The sequence below is a fragment of the Coregonus lavaretus genome (assembly GCF_964263955.1).
Source record: "Coregonus lavaretus genome assembly, chromosome: 37".
Taxonomy (NCBI): domain Eukaryota; kingdom Metazoa; phylum Chordata; class Actinopteri; order Salmoniformes; family Salmonidae; genus Coregonus; species Coregonus lavaretus.
This window is the reverse complement of record NC_140024.1, coordinates 13,913,466-13,935,805: the sequence shown is the minus strand read 5'-3', so window position 1 is coordinate 13,935,805 and position 22,340 is coordinate 13,913,466. Positions and strand designations below refer to the sequence as shown.

The 22,340-nt window shown below is 47.0% G+C and overlaps 1 protein-coding gene across 1 annotated transcript in view; it reads left to right on the top strand.

The window, feature by feature from the left end:
- Positions 1-21,669, top strand: part of pmfbp1 (polyamine modulated factor 1 binding protein 1) — a gene marked incomplete at both ends in the record, with an annotated part of 43,946 nt that extends 22,277 nt beyond the window's left edge. Inside the window, 16 exons of the mRNA XM_084154068.1 lie at positions 1,889-2,015; positions 2,188-2,345; positions 2,566-2,812; positions 3,802-3,991; positions 6,754-6,907; positions 10,249-10,416; positions 11,623-11,790; positions 11,875-12,042; positions 12,227-12,394; positions 14,796-14,963; positions 15,306-15,368; positions 15,499-15,608; positions 15,729-15,803; positions 16,239-16,332; positions 16,476-16,552; positions 21,579-21,669. Coding sequence (XP_084010194.1) covers positions 1,889-2,015; positions 2,188-2,345; positions 2,566-2,812; positions 3,802-3,991; positions 6,754-6,907; positions 10,249-10,416; positions 11,623-11,790; positions 11,875-12,042; positions 12,227-12,394; positions 14,796-14,963; positions 15,306-15,368; positions 15,499-15,608; positions 15,729-15,803; positions 16,239-16,332; positions 16,476-16,552; positions 21,579-21,669 — 2,226 coding nt within the window. The remainder of the gene's footprint in view (positions 1-1,888; positions 2,016-2,187; positions 2,346-2,565; positions 2,813-3,801; positions 3,992-6,753; positions 6,908-10,248; positions 10,417-11,622; positions 11,791-11,874; positions 12,043-12,226; positions 12,395-14,795; positions 14,964-15,305; positions 15,369-15,498; positions 15,609-15,728; positions 15,804-16,238; positions 16,333-16,475; positions 16,553-21,578) is intronic.
- Between the last annotated feature and the right edge of the window lie 671 nt (positions 21,670-22,340).

Genomic DNA, 22,340 nt, shown 5'->3' with positions numbered 1-22,340 from the left:
CTACAAAAAACACTCAAACTGGACAGTTTTATCTCCAGCTCTTCATTCAAAGACTCAATCATGGACACTCTTACTGACAGTTGTGGCTGCTTCACATGATATAATAATAATAATATGCCATTTAGCAGACGCTTTTATCCAAAGCGACTTACAGTCATGCGTGCATACATTTTATATATATATATATTTTTTTGTGTATGGGTGATCCCGGGGATCGAACCCACTACCTTGGTGTTACAAGCGCCGTGCTCTACCAGCTGAGCTACAGAGGACCAGATGTGTTGTTGTCTCTACCTTCTTGCCTTTGTGCTGTTGTCTGTGCCCAATAATGTTTGTACCATGTTTTGGGCTGCTACCATGTTGTGCTGCTGCCATGTTGTGTTGCTACCATGTTGTTGTCATGTGGTGTTGCTACCATGCTGTGTTGTCATGTGTTGCTGCCATGCTATGTTGTTGTATTAGGTCTCTCTTTATGTGGTGTTGTGGTGTCTCTCTTGTTGTGATGTGTGTTTGGTCCTATATTTATATATTTAATCCCAGTCCCCGTCCCCATAGGAGGCCTTTTGCCTTTTGGTAGGTCGTCATTGTAAATCATTATTTGTTCTTAACTGACTTGCCTAGTTAAATAAAGGTTAAATAAAATAAAATATATACAAATAAATAGTTAGAAGTTTGGTCCTACTGTATGTTCAGTAAGTTCACTGTATTTCAGTGTATTCCAACCCTGGCTTTAAACTGACCCTAGACAGGAAGTCAGAGCAGCCATCGCCAGACAGACGCCAACCCGCACCAACCAAGGTCCATAACGGCTGCGGTGACTAATTGTTTGTTATGTCAGCGTGCGTGTGCCGTTTGCCTTTAATGGAGTGTAGTGGGGCGATCCATCAGTCTGTCGAGCAGGCCCAGTGTCAGCTGGAGTGGCTGGCGTGTCAGAGGAGCGCCCGCACTGCGTCGACGTGATTTACTGCCCTGCTCCCGACTCACGCAGCCACCGCTCCCTGTTCCACTCCGACTCGGCCCAGATTGATTACCCAGCCCGGCTGGCCCACGATGCCCACCATCTTCTGGCAACCTTTTAGCTGCATTTTATAGATGGTTAGAGCACCTCGTTTGACTATTTATACATCTGTAAGTGGCCCTGAAATCTAGATTTGTCTTGACGGGTGTCAGCGTCAGGGGTAGTGAAACCAGAGCCTGGTGACAACTCGTTATTTTAATGGTCTGAGATGAAGGGGGAAGATGGCAGGATCTTCCCTCCGCAACATGGCTGAATTATACTCTTTTATTTTCACTTAATGTTTACGCACATATTTCACTCAAAGCTGTTGGCCTGTATTTTCTCCACCACGTTTGTTAGGGTCTGAGAGCAGTGGGGAGATGGCTAACACACATACACACACACTCTACTGGAGGAAGTGTGTGTTCATCTGAGGAGCACACATGACAGTGACATGTTGACCTGTCAGCTGCCTGCGCACACACACACACACACACACACACAGATTCACACACTAGGTCTCCTAGGTAAATATGTGCTGGCAGCCACACAGTGCAGTTGGCTGGTTAATTGAATAGTTAAAACATCAGAAGTAGGTCTGTGCAGATTGGATGTGACACCTGTCAGATAGGTGCTCCTCTAACGCAGGACACTTCCTCCACACACTGATACATATGCCGTCTTGGTAGGAATGCCAAATTAGGGGCAGGCGCTTCACTGAACGCGCTAAAGCAGGTGTGGAGATGTCCTAGGGGGAGGGGGGGACATTGCTATGCTGGGTCCCTCAGGTGAGGATGTGGAAAGCCTGGGGCTTCGGTCCTCCCCTTCCCCTCAGGCATAGTCACAGGTGTGTGTGTGTTCGTGCGTGTATGTGTGTGTGTGTGTGTCTAGGCGTTCTCCCAGGCCGTGGAGCAGTGTGCCCAGGGCAGCCAGGACCTCAGTGTGTGCCAGTCGGAGGTTCGTCAGCTGAGAGAGGAGGTGTCCAGACTCACCCAGCTCAAGGACAATACTGTGGCAGGTGTGGAGGGCATGACACAACTCAATGATAGAATACATGAAGGGTTTATTTTTGACTGCATTGTGTGTGTGTGTGTGTGTGTGTGTGTGTGTGTGTGTGTGTGTGTGTGTGTGTGTGTGTGTGTGTGTGTGTGTATTCATGGTGTGTTTACAGTGTGCTGTGTGTGCTGCAGAGGTGCTGCGGCTGCAAGAGGCTGGGAGGCAGCTCCAGGCAGAGGCCATGATGGAGGGCCAGCGTAGGCTGGAGGAGGTGGGAGCTCTAGCGCAGACGGCTGCCAGGCTGGAGCAGGACCTGCAGGCCGCCCACAGCCAGTGTGCCCAGAGACAGCAGGTACATACTGGGGCACGAGGCCAGGCCAGGCCCACTCACCTCCAACATACCTGGAGGATAGAAAGAGCTTACATACACCTACTCACTCACTGACATACTCACTCAGAACTTCAGGAAGTGGAAAACACGCACACACACACACAAATAGAATACTCTGGGTAAGAGGATACACACAGGAGTATATGTACTTTGACTGAGCCTTCCCTCTTTTCCCTCCCAGGCGGTGCAGAAGCGGGATACCCTCCTGAGGCGTTCGGAGGCTGACCTGCTGGAGGCCCGGGAGACTCTGAGGAGTCGGGCTGTGGCGGTGGAGCGGCAGGCGGCTGCAGCCAGGGGCCTGGAGGCTGACGTCCAGAGGGCCAGGAGGGAAGGCCAGCAGAGAGAAGCAGAGTGTGGCTCTCTCAGGACCCAGCTGATGACCCTCAGGGAGGAACTAAAGGAGGCCCAGGGACGCTGCAGGGACACGGGTAGAAGGAGGACACACAGTCCTGGGGGGTGGGCTGGGAGACTGGTGTCTATAAAGGTGGACTCATGTGTTTCAGAGTGTAGTCAGGTACATTTATAGCTCTCTCTCTCTCTCTCCCTATTTCTCTGTCTTGCTCTGTCTCTCTTTGTCTGTCTGTTTGTCTCTCTCTCTCCTTCCCACTTCCTTGGTGGAGAAGAGGTTCCAAAAACAGTTAAAAGCAAAAGAGGCATGAAGAAGAAGGAATGAGAGTGATGCTGATGGAAGGAGAGAAGGGGAGAAAGAGGAGAGTGACAGGGTTGTAGTGGCAGCAGCAGTGACAGGGTTGTAGTGGCAGCAGCAGTGACAGGGTTGAAGTGGCAGCAGCAGTGACAGGGTTGTAGTGGCAGCAGCAGTGACAGGGTTGTAGTGGCAGCAGCAGTGACAGGGTTGTAGTGGCAGCAGCAGTGACAGGGTTGTAGTGGCAGCAGCAGTGACAGGGTTGTAGTGGCAGCAGCATTAGCAGCATTAGCAGCAGTAGCAGCAGTAGCAGCATTAGCAGCAGTAGCAGCAGTAGCAGCATTAGCAGCAGTAGCAGCAGTAGCAGCATTAGCAGCATTAGCAGCAGTAGCAGCATTAGCAGCATTAGCAGTAGTAGCAGCATTAGCAGCAGTAGCAGCAGTAGCAGCAGTAGCAGCCTCTAGGGCTGACTTTAATGAGCCGTCTGAGACGGTCATCTGTTTACGTACTGCCTGCCCCAGAATCCTCAGCAGCTAGCCAGCAGTGAAGCAGCCCATCAATTCACAGCCTGGGGCCTTTTGTCTGACACACTCACACTCACACCATGCATACTAACATGCATATGCACTCAGAGGGACAATAAAAATAATAAACAACGGAACATGCATGAATGCAGAAGAAGGGCAAATCAACACACAAGATAACAGATAAGATATGTAATATAATAGTGTTGTTGATAGTAAATGGTAAAAAGATGTTGTGTCTGTCTCTCAGCTCAGGAGCTGGCTCGTCAGGAGGAGAAGGTGTTGCTGGTGGAGGGGGGGCAGCATCGGGCACAGCAGCACCTGGCAGAGCAGGTGGCAGAGGTGGTGAGGGCAGAGCAGGCCCAGAGGACGCTACAGGCAGAACTACGCACCCTAAAGGAGAGACTCCGCACCACAGAACATGAGCTGCAGGGCTACAGGTACACTACAGGGCTTTGGGTTCCCTAAAGCACTCTGACTGCCTCTGTCTGTCTGCCTCCAAGTAGAGGTCTGCACGGGACTTCATCCTACTCCCTCCTGCAGCCGCAGCTTTTCATACCGCACCCGCTTGCTGCCGCTGGCTTTCTGTCCGACTCCCACCCACTCCCGCAAGAACTGGTCCCAAACCCAACCGCTGTCCCGCAATGTTATTTTAGGCGTATGTGACGCAGCTAGCTTGCTAGCCATGGTCCCAGCTATTTTGCGCTCTATAGACAATATCAGAATGCGCTAAAATAACCTAAGAAATAGGTTAAATTACCAGAGATTCTCACATTCTCCATTATATTAGGCTATCGGTATTACTGGGCTATATCAGCCAATAGGTTAGACGTAGTATGAAGAGAGCAGAGTTGAAGAGAGAGCGGACACTTGCACTTTCTCTTGAGATACGTTTAATAGCCTACCTTTTAGGAGCGGGACGAGTTTCAGACGGAGACAAATATGGGTGATCAATATTTATTTCTAGGCAATGTAGTAAACTATAGCCTAATTATATTTAGGAAGCTAATTTCCTTGGAAAGAGAAATACCCTGTGCTTCTCCGTCCATGCATAGGCTACAGCCTACTCTATTGAATTGAGATCAAACGCACACCTGATCTCACACACCCAACTAGGAGAGGTATGGCTACTGAACTTGAAGCAGCAAGAATCATGACAGCTGACAGCTGCACTTTCTCTTGAGCTACGTTTTGCATATAGGATATAGCCTACCTTTTAGGAACGAGACGATTTGCAGGCAGAGACAATTATATGGGTAATCAATATTTATTGAAAAAGGAAAGGCGCAATGCTCACCATGGTATTTGAGCGTTGTGCCTTTTCCTTTTCAATGATGATCTAATTTTTGCATTGCACCTCGACTCACGTTGGTTGAGCACCCTCCGCATCTTTCCATTATCAAAATCTATTTACAGACACTTGTAGTAAACTATAGCCTAATCATATTTAAGTTAATTTCCTTGAAAAGATTCATCCAAATTCATCCCAAAGTGGTCTGTCTGACCGGCCGCCGGATGAAAAATGCCGACCGCGACGCAATGAATCTCTGCCCTCTACCTCCAAGCACACAGCATGACTTCATTTCATGAACCTTGTCTTTAACCCCAATTCTTCACATTTCACTGAGCCATTAGTTCAACAGTGACTTGAGTGTGTACTGAACGCCATGAGCCTATAAGACTCTCATTCCCATTTAGTTCCAAACTGAACCTTAGTCAATAAGGCCACAGTGTCTTTATAACTCAGACAAGCCTCTCAAACAGTCACTAAATAAGGCCTGTGAAAAAAACACCCATCTGATGTTAAATGTGTTTAAAAACCCACTGTGCCTCACACACACTCTCAATCCTGTCTGTATCTTAGTGGCTGAGAGAAAGAGAGAAAAGTGTTTTGGCTTTGTGACCCTTGGCACGCTGCCTCCCCCGCTCTCCCCCTCCTCCCCCCTGTCCATCTGGGCTGTGTGTGCGCCAGCCGCTCGATAGGCGGATCATTCCAGGTCGGGCCCTCTTGTGAAATCAGATGTTTAACTGGCCAGGAGAAGAGGAATGGGAGCGTCTTAACCAGCACCTTGCCAAAGGTCTCCTGTTCAGTCAGCCGTCCTGCCGCTTGGAGAGCGCCCGCAGCCTGCCAATAGGCATTAGGGAGGATTTAGTAATTAAGTGATAGGCTGAGGACTAAATTGGGTGTTTGTGGGCTGGCGAGCCACCCAGAGGTCCCCACAGCCATGCAGATAGGGGATTCTAATTGCCAGGGATATTGATCAGCCTGGCGAGGGGGGATGCAGGGGATTCACGAGCCATCGATTAGCTGTTACTGCGGCCGCCTTGTCAATGGGAGAGGGAGGTGAGCACTGAGAAGGCTCTGGGCTTTTTCCCCACACACACACACACACACACACACTCTCTCAAACACTCACTCACTTCTGGAAGGGCTTTACCCCTCAACCCCCGCCCACCTCCTCTCTATATCTCTCTCTTTTTCTTAGACTGTCTAAAGGTGTTGCTTCTCGATTGGGTATTGGCAGAGAGGAGGGGCAGCTCATTGGTAGAACATGTCCAGAGGGAGTGCCACCCTCACACTCTGCTCTACGTACAGTATAAGTTCCTCCTTCACACTCTGCTGGTGTGTCCCTCGTCACCCTCCCTAACGCGTGGTGTGTCGCTCCGTGGGCAGGCGAGGGCTTTGACGCTTGGCTGTGGTCTGAGTTAATGTCTCAGGGAGAGAGGGCACTGGACTGGGCCGCTCTCTGGGATTTGATTAGCTGCTTCACCTGGCGGTAAACAGGCCCTGGCCACCCCTCACACACACAGCTCTGATCCCATCACTCATGCCCCGGCGCCCCATCAGCCCAACACTCGCCCCACTAAACCATGCCACACCGCAAAGCGCAGCACAGACAGAATTAGTGCAACGTCCTCTCATTAAATGTTAAGGTTTGCCTGCTCAGATTAAATCTGGCATACACAAACACACACGCATTACTCTCCAATGATTACGTTTCTCGCATTACATAATAAGATCAATTAAATTCCCTTTCATTTTGAAAATGTGAACAAGAGTGAAAACAAAGTTTACAGCATGTTGGGGGTAGCTATGGCAGAGAGAGGTATCAATTATGCCAGTTTGAAAGGAGTGGTTGTTTAAAGACTGGGAGCCCAGCCCCTGACTGACGGTGTGTCTGTGGCTGTGTGTGTGTATCAGGACCCATGTGGAGAGTCTGAAGAAGGAGGCAGGGGAGAGCAGGCAGGCCCAGCTCAGTGCTCAGCAGGAGGCCAACACACACCAGCAGGGGGCTCAGCAGCTGGAGGCAGAGCTGACCAGCACTAAGGACACACTCAGGACCCTACAGCAGCAGGTAAGACCTAACATTAACACGTACAGCAAACCAACCAACCAACCAACAGGTTCCTACAAACTGTGTCCTGAAACCACAGTCACCACTTTGGGGAGCCTCGCACTTGGCTGACAGTGAAAGTTTGTAAGTCGCTCTGGATAAGAGCGTCTGCTAAATGACGTAAATGTAAATGAAAGGGACTCCACAACACCTCCTCTACCCTAAGTCATTTAGGGCCTGTTACACTAGAGGGACAGTCTTTTCACGCCACTTCGATACCGAAGTGACTTTGTCGTAGCAGGTTATGAGATTGAGGTTAAGATTAGGAAAATTGTTAGGATTAGCGAAAATGCTCTCCTAACCTGCTACGAAAATCACTTTGTATCAAAGTGGCGTGCAAAGAGGGTGTCCCGATACACTAGAATTGTCGCAACCCCTATTACTAGCATGTTCAACCTCTCTTTCGTAACGTCTGAGATCCCCAGAGATTGGAAAGCTGCCGCGGTCATCCCCCTCTTCAAAGGGGGTGACACTCTAGATCCAAACTGTTACAGACCTATATCCATCCTGCCCTGCCTTTCGAAAGTATTTGAAAGCCAAGTTAACAAACAGATCACCGACCATTTCGAATCCCACCGTACCTTCTCCTCTATGCAATCCGGTTTCCGAGCTGGTCATGGGTGCACTTCAGCCACACTCAAGGTCCTAAACGATATTATAACCGCGATCGATAATAGACAGTACTGTGCAGCCGTCTTCATCGACCTGGCCAAGGCTTTCGACTCTGTCAACCACCGCATTCTTATTGGCAGACTAAATAGCCTTGGTTTCTCAAATGACTGCCTCGCCTGGTTCACCAACTACTTCTCAGATAGAGTTCAATGTGTCAAATCGGAGGGCCTGTTGTCTGGACCTATGGCAGTCTCTATGGGGGTGCCACAGGGTTCAATTCTTGGGCTGACTCTTTTCTCCATGTATATCAATGATGTCGCTCTTGCTGCTGGTGACTCTCAGATCCACCTCTACGCAGACGACACCATTTTGTATACATCTGGCCCTTCATTGGACACTGTGTTAACAAACCTCCAAACGAGCTTCAATGCCATACAACACTCCTTCAGTAGCCTCCAACTGCTCTTAAACACTAGTAAAACTAAATGCATGCTCTTCAATCGAACGCTGCTGGCACCCGCCCACCCGACTAGAATCACTACTCTCGACGGGTCTGACCTAGAGTATGTGGACAACTACAAATACCTAGGTGTCTGGTTAGACTGTAAACTCTCCTTCCAGACTCACATTAAGAATCTCCAATCCAAAGTTAAATCTAGAATCGGCTTCCTATTTCGCAACAAAGCCTCCTTCACTCATACTGCCAAACATGCCCTTGTAAAACTGACTATCCTACCGATCCTTGACTTCGGCGATGTCATTTACAAAATAGCCTCCAACACTCTACTCAGCAAATTGGATGTAGTCTATCACAGTGCCATCCGTTTTGTCTCCAAAGCCCCATACACTACCCACCACTGTGACCTGTACGCTCTTGTTGGCTGGTCCTCACTACATGTTCGTCGTCAAACCCACTGGCTCCAGGCCATCTATAAATCACTGCAAGGCAAATCCCCGCCTTATCTTAGCTCATTGGTCACCATAGCAGCACCCACCCGTAGTCTGCGCTCCAGCAGGTATATCTCACTGGTCATCCCCAAAGCCAACACCTCCTTTGGCCGCCATTCCTTCCAGTTCTCTGCTGCCAATGACTGGAACAAATTGCAAAAATCTCTTAAGCTGGAGACTCTTATCTCCCTCACTAACTTTAAGCATCAGTTGTCAGAGCACCTTACCGATCACTGCACCTGTACACAGCCCATCTGAAATTAGCCCACCCAACTACCTCATCCCTATATTGTTATTTATTTTGCTCTTTTGCACCCCAGTATCTCTATTTGCACATAATCTCTTGCACATCTAGCATTCCAGTGTTAATACTAATTGTAATTATTTTGCACTATAGCCTATTTATTGCCTTACCTCCATAACTTGCTACATTTGCACACACTGTATATATATTTTCTGTTGTATTTTTTGACTTTATGTTTTTTTACCCCATATGTAACTCTGTGTTGTTGTTTTTATCGCACTGCTTTGCTTTGTCTTGGCCAGGTCGCAGTTGTAAATGAGAACTTGTTCTCAACTGGCTTACCTGGTTAAATAAAGGTTAAATAAATAAAATTAAAATCAATATATTGCTAATGACCCAGTAGCCTTGCACTTGACTTTTCCTACTAGCACTGACTTTGCTGATAACTTCTTTATTGAGAAAATAATGTCTTACTACGACATTGATATGTGGTTGTCTCACCTAGCTGTCTTAAGATGAATGCACTAACTGTAAGTATTTTTATTTTATGTATTTATTAAACCTTTATTTAACTAGGCAAGCCAGTTAAGAACAAATACTTATTTACAGTGACGGCCTACCAAGAGGCAAAAGGCCTCCTGCGGGGACGGGGGATAAAAAATTTAAATGTAGGACAAAACACACATCACGAGGAGAGAGACACCACAACACTACATGAAGAGAGACCTAAGACAACAACACAGCATGGCAGCAACACATGACAACACAGCATGGTAGCAACACAACATGACAGCAACACGGTAGTGACACAAAGTCGCTCTGGATAAGAGTGTCTGCTAAATCAGTGGTTCAGCAGGGGGGAGCGCGGGGGTCCCCCCATTAATTTTTTTTTTTTTTTGAAAGGAACTCAGTCCGGATTTAAACTTACTCTTGAAAGTTGTAATAGTAGAATGCACAATGTGCATCATCAGTTCCTCTTGTCATGTTAGTCATTGCATACCTTAGAGAGCTATTTATAACTTGTCAGAAATGTCCAGATCAACTAGCCCATGTCAACTAACGTTGTTTTTTTTGCCCATAGGTATTGTTGTAATTTTTTTGTCACTCAAATATGACATGAATACACATTAGACATGTCAAAATGTATAGAATTGCAAGAAAATGTGCTTTAAAACTGCAAAATGTTAATTGCACCCCATTACAAAATGTGTAGAATTGCAGGAAATAAGCTTTAAACCTGCAAAATTCTCTCCACCAACAAGAGGGGTGTGAACAGTTTGGGTCATGAACAGTGCTTGTGCCCATAGAAATAGACGTGGCATGTGCACGCTTGCGCGGGATGTTCCCCAATGCTGGAAGGGGGGCCCCGAGTGAAAAAGTTGGGAACCCCTGTGCTAAATGACTCAAATGTAAATGTAGCCTAACCTCTGAATATTGCCCTGTAAACATGTGGTCGGTTGGTAGGCTGTGTGACTGTGGTTGTCTCTCTGTGTGCCAGCTGCAGGAGCAGGCTGATGCCAGCCGGGCACTGCGGGCAGAGCTGTCCCAGGAGCAGGCCAGGCAGCAGGAGCAGCAGGAGAGGAACCAGGGGGCCAGGGAGAGAGAGGCCCGGCTGGAGACAGAGAGAAACCAGCTCAGAACCAGCCTGGAAGCAGCTCACAGCCAGGTAGATTCGAACACTATAATTAAGCAATAAGGCACCTCGGGGGTTTGTGGTATATGGCCAATATACCACGGCTAAGGGCTGTTCTTATGCAAGACGCAACGCGGAATGCCTGGATACAGCACTTAGCCGTGGTATATTGGCCATATACCACAAACCCCAGAGGTGCCTTATTGCTATTATAAACTGGTTACCAACGTAATTAGAGCAGTAAAAAAATTTTTTTTGCCATACCTGTTGTGTACGGTCTGATAAACCACGGCTGTCAGCCAATCAGCATTCAGGGCTCGAACCACCCAGTGTATAATAATGTATATAAAACTAGCACTCAACTAGACATGTGCAGTCAACAACTTAGCACTCAACCAGGTGCTTTCACACACATACTAATGTATCCAAAAACTAGCACTCGACTAGAAATATACAGTGTATAAATTCATGCATATTGATAATGCATGTCACACTCACACAACATATGTTAATTATACTGTAGTGTTTGTCTGTTGATTTATGACTAATGGCAATTTCCCAACACAAATAATTAGTGTCAGTGAATGTCATGAATTAAACCTTAAAAGTTTCAAAAGGCATTTTTAGGCTTTACAGGATGTTGTTTTTCCATTCATCAGGAGAGCGTCTTCTCCTCACATAGTGTCTGACTGAAGCCTGGCTATACTAATCTACAATCCACTCAGACTCCCCCTCCAGCCATGCTCGCAAATTGAATTAGTTTCCGTCTCTGAATTTGTGTTTCAAAAATAGTAATTATTTTTTAACCCCAAAGGAAGCAAGAGAAATGAGTCAGATCTGCACAAGTCATGAATTTTGTGAAATAATAGTTTTCCACCAGCCAAAGGGATACAAGCCTGAAGCGCGGCAATTTACTAACTGTTCAGCTGCTAGGAAATTAAATTGAAGCACATAATTCATATCTTTAGAAAGTTAAATCAATCTGATCAAAAAGTTTCTCACTCAATTACAGCCTGAAATTAATCTCCTTAATCCCAATTTAATATCTGTCATGCATATAAGTGCAGATCTCTCATCTATCTGCCCATCCATGTGACTTAATCCTAAACAGAGAGCTAAGATGGCGCTGCGATTGTCAGATTTAGTCCCATCTATCTTTGAGCCTGATATACACACAGTGGCACATACACACACCTGATGGGAGCTCTAATAGTGGTGTGTCTCCTGTCTGTCCTTCAGCTGAGGGAGCGGGAGAGGACCGTGGGGTGCCTGCAGGAGCGTGTGGTGGAGCTGCAGAGCACCACCCAGAGGCTGCATGAGGAACAGACAGCCTGCCAGGCTCAGCTGCAGCAGTGCAGGAGGGAGCTGGAGAGCAGGGTGGGCCAGAGCCACAGCCACAGCCAAGAGGTCAGAGGACACGTACTGTCCATACGTTGAGAGTATTTTGTGTGTAGTTTGGGGCCCATGTTCCATGTGTGTTCTCCTCTCCAGATGAGCGTTCTTCAGGAGACGGTGTCCAGGCTGAGGGAGTGTGTAGAGGAGGCCCAGGCCAGCAGCAGGCAGGGGACCATGGACACAGCAGCAGCACAACACAGCCTCAGAGAGCTGAGACTGGAGCTGGCCTCCACCCAGGCCTCCCATAGAGAGAGCATGGAGCTGGTGGGTGCCCTGCTTACACACTTGTACTCTGTTTGTCTGGCATGTATTTATAATGCTGACGTTAAAACAATTACATTAACTCTCGACTTGTTTTAAGGTAATGACTGTGAGGAAATAATGTGTAGTGGGACTAACAATGTATATTTTGTGTGGATGTGGCTGGGCGTGTGATGGTACTGGTCAGCTGGCTGAGCAGAGTCGTGAGACGGCAGGTCTACGTAGTGAGCTGTCCCGCCTGCAGCAGAGAAGCTCCCAGCTGTCAGAGGAGAGAGAGGGCCAGGAAGAGAGGACCAGGCAGCTGGCTGCAGAGCTCCACAGACTACGCACTGCCAGCAGACAGTCACTGGACGAGGTGAGAGAGAAGGATCTACACATCAACATTTCCATTCATCCTCATGGCAATTAACCAATAACCATTCATTTCATTGTCAATATCCAATAACCACTAATATGGTTCTAGATCTTACACTGCCAACAGCCAACCATTAGGTCATGGACCAGATAGCCACACATTAAATCCTAGACTGTTAACAGACAGTTGCCAACCACTACACCATCCCAGGATTAGAAGTGTGATGGGCCAATCTTTCAACCTTATATATTGTATAATAGGAAAGGGAACTATCCATTATGGGGTTATCTAGTGTAATATACGCAGGGCTGGAAATGAACACTACACCCTTAAGAGAATGCCTGGTCATTAGTGTGGAGCACACAGCCCCTCTGAAGTAGAGACTTAACCTCCACGGGTCACGCTGTACACTAATTGACCACTACAGGCGAGAGCAGGTTCTGTTGTAGAGAAAAGAGGTGTGACTTGTAGCAGTGCCCTTTCTGTGTGTGAGGGGCTGTATTCCTAAAGCTGATTAGAAAATGAGACCTCTCTCCCAGACCCCTACAGAGTCTGCATGTACCGCGCGCACGCACACGCACACACACACACACACACACACACACACACACACACACACACACATATTCATACATACATACAGAAACAGTTTGCAAAGACACCAAAATTTACACACACACGCACAGTTTTGCTTAGAGGAGCTGCCTCACATAATAGCCAAAATATAAATCACAGTTTAACCGAGATACTAAAAGACCTTATACAGTACAGAAATGTTGTAACCGGTTTTCAATTGAAAATGTGTAAACGTCTAAGAGGCCTTATGGTTAAAATATTCTAAGCAATGTGTTTGTATTGTGACAAATCCAAAGCACTTTGTTTGTGTACACAGGCACATACGAGCTGTGTGTGCTTGCTCTGCAGTGCCAAACATCTCTACAATGTGCATGTGTGTTTGTATGTGTGTTTAGCCCAGGGCACATCTCTGTGGCTCATCGCTGTGGTCTCACGTCATCCTCCTTAAGTGCTGTCAATGTTGCATGGTAACAGCGGCGTTCTGCCCTCTTAATTGGTTTAGGAAAAGCATCCTTGTCATTTTGCGGTCAGCAAACTCCTCCAGAGAAAATGAAGTGCGAGTTGCCCCCTCCCTTCAACCCCCCACGCAACCAGTCCCACAAAAAATAATGATTATGTGCAGCAGGGTGTGTGTATGTGTGTGTATGTGTGTGTGTGTTTGGTTGTCTTTTTACTTTCCACTTTTAGAAATAATTGCTGGTTGCTCGGTGGGATCAGAGGAAGGGTATAATGATTCTCTCTGGCCATGTGGTATGGCTGGGTTCTGGGGAGGGAAGACATTGGGCTGGGGGAGAGCAACTCATTTCACACACCTAAACGTTTGTGAGAGTGTGTGTTTATGTGTGTGAATGTGTTAACATTAGTGTGTTTGTACATTCTGTAACCTGTTTGTGGTGTCTGTGTTTTCTATGTGCTTGATGTGTATCTACATTCTGTATGTATGTGTAGCCTAGATGGTGTGTGTGTATGTGTAGCCTAGATGGGGTGTGTGTGTGTGTGTGTGTGTGTGTGTGTGTGTGTGTGTGTGTGTGTGTGTGTGTGTGTGTGTGTGTGTGTGTGTGTGTGCACGCACGACTGTCCTTTTGCGCGGATTAGCAGGTGAACGCAGCAAGAGGATGATCAGACAGGGAGCACACTGGGGTTGCTGTGCTGTCACACAGGGATTATGGGGGAATACAGAGCTGCAGTACTGCAGTCTGGAGCCTCCAGTCAGGCTCATCCCCCTCTGCCTGCAATCCCCCCTCCCCCCTCCCCGCTCCCACACCACTTTAATTGCCTTTGCTTCTTTCATTAAATGTATTGCCTCTGCATTGGGCTTGTGGAAAGGTCATTGTGGTGGTGATGTGAACACTGCACAGCCTCCGTGTCTCCCAGCCAAGCAGGCAGAGGATAGGGCTGGGGATGGGGATGTGGCTAGGGGTGACTGGTTACTGCTGACCTTCACATTGTTCCTATAAAGAAAAACTTGTAATTTATGTTGACCAGTGACCAGTTCTTTGATGTAGTGGCTCACATGTACATGCATATTAGCATACGCAGGCATTGTTAAGAGGTATTTAGAGTCAGATGAATGTGAATATGACAGGACAATGTTACTAGAAGGAGATGTTTATGGAGGAGTTCACTACAATGTAATTAACTAATTAACTATCGTTTCCCAGTTTCCTACCTGGTCAGGGTTATGGGAAACACTCATGAATATACAATGCATGTTGCTGTGATTCATTGTTCATCATTCATTGAAAAGGTCCATCAGTCTTCAGAAATGAGAACAAAGATTATATTAGGAAATGCCAATGACAGGTATCATCCCTCTCCCACCTAGGCTCGGTCCTGTGAGGGCAGGCTGGCAGAGCTGAGTGCCCAGCTGGGGAGGTCTCAGCGCTGGGGCCAGGAGCAGCTGGTAGCCCTGGAGGCCCGGGAGGAGGAGGTGGTGCTGATGAAGGTGGAGATGGCTTCTCTCAGGGAGAACTACCATGCCAAGGTGGCCCAGGTCAGACACACACACTTGCACAATGGGTTCTGGGGACATTCTGGTAGGGTTTATGACTGGGGACAGGAGGTTTTGCTGACCATGTCACCTGATCAGGAAAAACTCTGGGCCCTTATTATAGCCGGTAGCCTTACTGCCTAACTGTAGAACTAGGCCCAAAGTTTTCCTGATCAATTTATGTGCTCATGAAAACCTCTTGGCTCTAGTTATGACACATATCCTCACACATTGCACTGGCACAGAAAGGCCAAACAGCATAGTTAGTAATCCCCTCTCAATGGAAAATGAGCTGTATAGCCATTATGATGTGCAGTAGAGGTTTGTTCATGTGTCTCTGTTCAGGTGGATGCCTTACACTCACAGCTCGATTCCATGGAGCACAAGTACAGCACATCAGCTAATGAGGTAGTGAACCCTTAAAACCTCCAGATATGTCAGATAGACACTGTTAGGGTTCTGAGTTGTAGAATCTCATTACATCCTTTCTCTCTCTCTCCCCATCGCTCTCTCTTTCTCACCCATCTCTCTGTCTCAGGTGGAGGTGTTGCGCCAGTCTCTTGGTAACGCTCGTTCAGACAGTTCTCTTCTACACAGGGAGAGTGAGCTGGTGGTAACCAACGTCAACCAGTGGGTGAAGGAGCAGAAGTAAGAGCATATGTAACTCCACACACCCACTGATGCCCAGTCATTTTCTACATTACATTCACTAAGCAGCATTAACCCTGTCTTAACCCTGTCTTAACCCTGTCTTTACCCTGTCGACAGGCAAGGCAATGAAAAACTGAACCTCAAGATCAAAGACCAGAGCAAAAAGATAATTCATCTCACAGCAGAGAAGGAGTAAGAGCTCTTCCACACACATCCAACCTACCCTGTGTGGTATATGGCCAATATACCACGGCTAAGGGATGTTATTATGCACAACGCAACGCGGAGTGCCTGGATACAACCCTTAGCCTTGGTACATTGGCCATAAACCACAAACCCCAGAGGTGCCTTATTGCTATTATAAACTGGTTTCCAACGTAATTAGAGCAGTAAAAATAAATGGTTTGTCATACCCGTGGTATATGGTCTGATATACCACGGCTGTCAGCTAATCAGCATTCAGGACTCGAACCACCCAGTTTATAATTATGATTAGGTCCCCATGTTTAGAGCACTGGTTAACAAGTTTGGCTTTAGATTAGATGGGGCAGGGAGCATACTGTACGTGTGAAATCAATGTAAATTGAGCCACCCAGGAGTGACCCGGTTTATTAACTCTGTGTCCAGTCACCTGCAGGAGAGTGTGGAGGGTCTGCATGAGGAGATGAAGAGGCTGAAGGCTGAGCTGGATGAGAGCAGGATTGAGGCTGAGAGGATCAGGGTACGTACCATACCCAGTTACACACACTGGATAACACTGTCAGACCTCAACACATTTACAACCTTGATATACTGTAATATAACACCACCAATTTAAGAGCATTGTTCCTTTCTATTGAGTAATCCCACTTGTTTTTGTGTCAGGCCTCTCAAGCCAGTGTGAGTGACCAGCGCCAGCGCGGTGGCCTGGGCAGACTTCCCATCCAGCTGCTCCACACAGAGTGAGTGCTGTACTACTGACACTGACCTGAGACACACTGGATCAGTGGGCTTGGCTCTAGTCCATCCTATTCTCTTTGAGACAACCCTGACAACTTCCCAGTCCTCCAGGAACAAGAAGCAGCAGGTCCATACGAGGCTAATGACTACATGTTCTCTAACTTCTCACTAGTTTTTTTGCTGGGGCTCTAGAGGCAGCGTCAGTGACAAAGCAGTGACTTCCCAGACCGAGTGAATTCCTCTCTGTGTGTTTCTAGAGTGGAGCTGAGACATTGGTCAATAGCAACAATCACAAACGCATCTCAGACAGTATCGGTTAAGAGCGGGAGCCCGTCTGTAACTCATAAGAGCTATTGGCAGCTATGTTGATTTCTGTTGTTCTGGGATTAGCATAGGCCTCTCTGTGTTTCTGGGGGCTAATGGCCCGTGTCGTCCGGCTGTGAAATCAGTGGCCTGAGAGCCTCTGAGAAGCCTGCAGATTGGTGTTTCAAATCCCCCACCCCCCTCTAATGCAGCCCAGCATGTCTCAGCCACTCTCTCCATCTCCCAGATAGTCCCTGAGTAGAACAGCTTAGCTGTTTCGAGTTCCCCCTCCGCACCCTGGGTGACCCCCACTGCAGTCTCCTCACGCCGGGGCCCATACGCCACCGGCCCTTCCTGCCCCACAGGACCACCGCAGCTTGTTAACACTGAAGATGCATTTGTGCAGTCAGGCGGGAAATCATGGAGGTGTCTATGGACGGTGGTGATCAAATGCCTGGTGCTCTGACACTGAGGACTGGAGGAGGGGTTAGAGATAACCTCTAGTCTAGCCTCCTATCAGGTCCGATCATCCCACCTAACAGAGACAGCAGACAGGCAAACAGAGAGACAGACTGAGACAAACAGACAGACAGACAGGCAGATAGACAGATGGACAGACTGGTAGGCAGACAAACAGAGCCATCCAAGGACACAGTCTCCTCTCCTCTGGGCCAGACCGTTCTTAGTCATGTCTGTTTACAGAAACCAGTCTAGACACTCAGACAGACATGTCACCCACACATTGCCATGGTACCGACTATATCTTTTTAAAATTGAACTTGCATTTTATATGTGATGCTGAGAAAAGGTGATTTATTGGTGAAATTGTGTTCCATATGGTTGTTTGACAGTTGAAGCCGTCTCATTTCGCCCTGCCTATACTCCCTCGCTTTAAAGTAAGCCAGTGCTCACTGGCATTTCCCTGTAATACGTTCCCGTCTGATTTCCTCCTAAATTGAAATGCGGTAAAGTTAGGGCTGATTGGTGGGATAACTTTTGGTGAGTGTGAGATAGAGGGAGAGAGAGAGAGAGAAAGAGACTAGGCTGGCTGTTTGAACCCAATCAGAGCCCTGTGTTGACTGTGCTGATTAGAGGCTTGTAGTGAGTGGGTTCCATTCTATCCCATCATTCCCTGTGTTTGCTCTGATAACGGAGCCTCAACACTCATCATCGCCCTAACCTCATCCTCATGGTGTCACTTACAGCACGCCACACTGAGCTCTCTCAAACTTCTTACGCAAGCTGGGTAATGTACCAAAAGTCCCTTTAGAACTTTAAACCTGCTTTGAAAGAACAGTTAGCATGCTTTGGAAAAAACTAAACTGGTTGGCTGAGTGTGTTAAAAAAACATTTAAAAAGTTGCAATATGTAGTTGAGGAGCACTGAGGCATTGGGTGGACAGTGCTCTGGAGAGCACACTGTAGGCTGATAAGTGTGTGTGCGTTGTTCGTGCGTGTTGCCTGACCTGATACCAATAAAGGGCAGATGCAAACTCAGCCCATAAACGCCCACTGGTTGACTGAGGCTTCACTCAGCTAATGTTCCAGGACATCCAGGAAGCCTGTAGGGAGCTGGGAGAACAGAGAGGAGCTCTAAAAGCAGCCAGAGAGAGGGAGTAAATACAAATAAATAGATAAATAAGTGAATGGCATGAGAGGAGCGGAGGGAACAGTGTGTCCATTCTCACGCATGCAGCGCGTTTGTTTATTTATGGCGTCTGAGGGCCTGAGCAGGGCTGGGAGGAGGAGGGGGTTGTGGGGTGAGGGTGCTGGGGGTGCTGGGGGAGGACACTGGGCCTCTCCTTCCTTATGCATGCCTGACTCTGCTCCCCAGCTTTCATTAAGTGTCATTACCAGGGCTTTCAGTGCTAGAGCCAAGCTGAGACCTGACATCCACTCCATAGATGTGTGCATGCATATGGATGGACTGCTGATCCCTCTTATCCTCCACTAAGGAGGGAGAATTAGGCCGAGGAGAGGAGAGGAGAGGAGAGGAGAGGAGAGGAGAGGAGAGGAGAGGAGAGGAGAGGAGAGGAGAGGAGAGGAGAGGAGAGGAGAGGAGGATGCAGCCATATCTGACTTTAATGGCCAGGATATAGCTATTACTTAAATGAAGGAAAGTATTCATGCCTGATTTGTTGTGATGAATATGTCATACGGGTCGGGTTATCCACATTTAGAGTGTGTGTACACTTACTGAATTCTGTCTGGTGATGGTAAAGGCCATGTACACTGCAGCGTGTTGTAGTTAAGGATGACTAGGAGTTTTTGTGCATATCTATACAGTTACATATCGGGATATTATTTTGTACAATATATCGTATCGTTTTGACTATCGCAATATAATTTTGGGCTAGTTGGCTGTACCTGCACCAAAACTCTAGTATCTTTCCTTCATCTTCTTTTTAAATAGGGAGAAAAATAAATGTCAGCACTTTTATCACTTTCTCATGACTCTCTTGTCCCTCTGCAGCAATATGTTTGGAACATCAAATCACAATAAAATCACAATACCGTATCGCAATACATATAGAATCGTGAAAAATCGCAATACATATCGTATCGGCACCTAAGTAGCACGATAATATCGTATCGTGAGGTGCCGGGCAATTCCCAGCTCTAATGGCCAGTAGCAGAAATAAAGGCGTGCTGCTGATGTAAAATGTGCATTTCCTTCTACGCATGGTGTTCATTAGCAATGTCCCTTTCCAGTTCACTTCCTGTTAGAAGGCCTGCTGATTGATGGCTTGTGCTGTTTATTTGGATATCAGCGAATGAAATATTCATGTTGTTCGCTTTCCCAAGCAGAAGTTATCTAGATGCAACGTAAATGGTACTTGGGATTAGATTTTCACAGCAGATTGCTGTTATTAAAGGAAAAAAGGGTGAAAAGAGTGTGTGAGCAGTTGTCTTCCTGGGAGGCAATCTATTTATCTTCCACACAGAGCACCGGAGCGCTGGACCAGGCTCCTAATGCACTGGAGAAAAAGTGCTTTGGTCCGCAACCTTTCACGCCTTCACCTCCCCTTTATGTGATTGAATAGTTAATAATAATAATAATAATTGGTCATTTAGCAGACGCTCTTATCCAGAGCGACTTACAGGAGCAATTAGGGTTAAGTGCCTTGCTCAAGGGCACATCGACAGATTTTTCACCTAGTGGGCTCGGGGATTAGAACCAGCGACCTTTCGGTTACTGGCACAACGCTCTTAACCACTAAGCTACCTGCCGCCCAGATACCTGCCGCCCAGATAGTTAATAACTTTGACTTTCCTTTGAAAGCCTGTGACGTGGCTCCTGCTGAACGGCCTGTTGTCTGGCTGGCACACCTGCCTATTGCTCTCTCTGTCTGTCTGACTGACTGCCTGACTACATGTCTACTTGACCCAGATGCCAGATTGTCTGATAGCCCACCTCTCTCTTCCACAAGCCCTCTCACTTTCATGCCTGTCCCAACGCCTAGCCCATCTGTCTGCCTTATAGGAGCCTGTACATCATCAGAATTTTGATGGAAAGGGGTTTTGATTTCTTACTCTTCTTCTCTCCTTCTAGACACAAATAGACACACACACACACATACACACACACACACACACACACACACACAGGGAGCTCATTAGCGCACCCCGCGCTCACAGCTCCAGCAGAATGTGACCCTGCCTAATTGTGCACCATGCTCATTTGTTCTCCCTGCATGATGTGGCGATTGCTTATTTGTTCTCCTCAGGGCTCCTCTCTCACATTAAAATGATTGACTTGTTTAATTCACTGCACATTTGCCAAGCTTTATTTGATAAGCTCATTTCCCTTGGTGCCCAGAATCCCCCCTGTTCCCATGTTTAAAAGTTATAATGTTCCCAATGCAGATTATTATTCATACTTGTGATTGTTTCTTCGGCTAATTATCTGTGTTGGAATAATTTTGCATCTGTGAGCCTGTTTATCCCTGCGGAATGAAACGACACAAAAGGGCACACATTAACGATGCGGCTGGAATAGCCGAGGAGCCAATTGTGTACACAAAGCTGGCAGACGCGGTCAACAAGAAGCTTAACAGGGATTGGGACATCGTGGAAGGTTTACCAAAATAAGCAGACAGAATTTGCATTCGGTTAGAGGGCTGTTGACGAACAGAGCCATCAACATTTGGTCCATCAGGTAATGAGACAGGCTCTGTTTTGACATGGATATATGCAGCGAGGTGGAGCAAAACAAGTTGTACTTAATAGGTTAAGGTGAGAAGCGCAGATCCACTCCACTCTGACCCATTGACCACCATCACCCCTGTCCTCCCCTACAGTGGTGAGACCCTCCCTGCCCCAGACCAAGAAGAGAGTTATAGAGAGACTCAGGAGCTTAGAGAACAGAGCCAGTACCAGAGCAGAGACAGAGACAAGCTAGCTGCAGAAGACCTGTTCAGTAGTGTACCGGTAGGTTAATACACTGAAATGGATATGAACTCACCGACAGAGGACACAGTGGGATAGTACTAGGTAGGGGAATGATTGGCAGTATTCCTGCAGTGGGAGGTGAATGATAGCGTCATAATGAGTCATGTATTAACAGTAATTCTCTGGATAATATTCATGATGACAAATATGCAAAGTTAAGGTCCATGGTGATGCCAACATACCAATAGTAACACTGAGCTCTGAGCCTGACTATTGATGGTATCTTATTTGAATGTACAGTAATCTGTTTCTGTCTGCTTCTGCTCTGTCTCAGATCTGCTCTGACTGCGAGAGGAGCCTTGAGTGGTCAGGGAGACAACCTGTGGAGGAGGAATGCTCTGGCTGCCAACCTCCATCTGCGCTAGCCTCAGCCTGTGCCTGCCTGGCAGGCAGGGGGGCCACGTTTGCTGCTGAGGTGGCCAGGAGAGTGGCCCTTAGGGCCCTGGAGCGCAGACCCCTGCCATGTGGCCACCACCGCTGGAGCAGACCCCGCTCCCTCAGCTGGGATGGGCCACGCCCTACACATCTCAGGGAGGGACACTGATGGGTGCTAGTATGAACCAGTGAAAAGGGAAGTACAGGTAGTTATGTTATTATGACTCAAAGGAATACAGCACAAAAATATTGTTTATGATTTTGTAGCTTGATAGGTATGAATAAATTATTGTATTATATTATTGAATAAATTATTATTTAATGAGAATACTAAACTTGAATAATTTAATTTCTTTTGTATTTTCAGTATATATTTTTTTCAAAATCATATTTTTGTGGCACAATATGTTCTCTTTCCTATGTTCTTGATGGCTTAATGTGATTTTGTGGCGCTACTACCTTTGAGTTACCTATGCCTTACAATTTATTGAGAAATCAGCTCAGTACTTAGAATTTAATTTACAACTTTTTTTTTTTAATGATTGGTTTTATTTATTTAAATTTTATGAATGTACAGAAATTCTGTTGTGAATAAGTAGACAATCATTATTTTTATTTTTTTCTCATAATCTATAACTTGGCTGAAAGGGTAATGGATCAG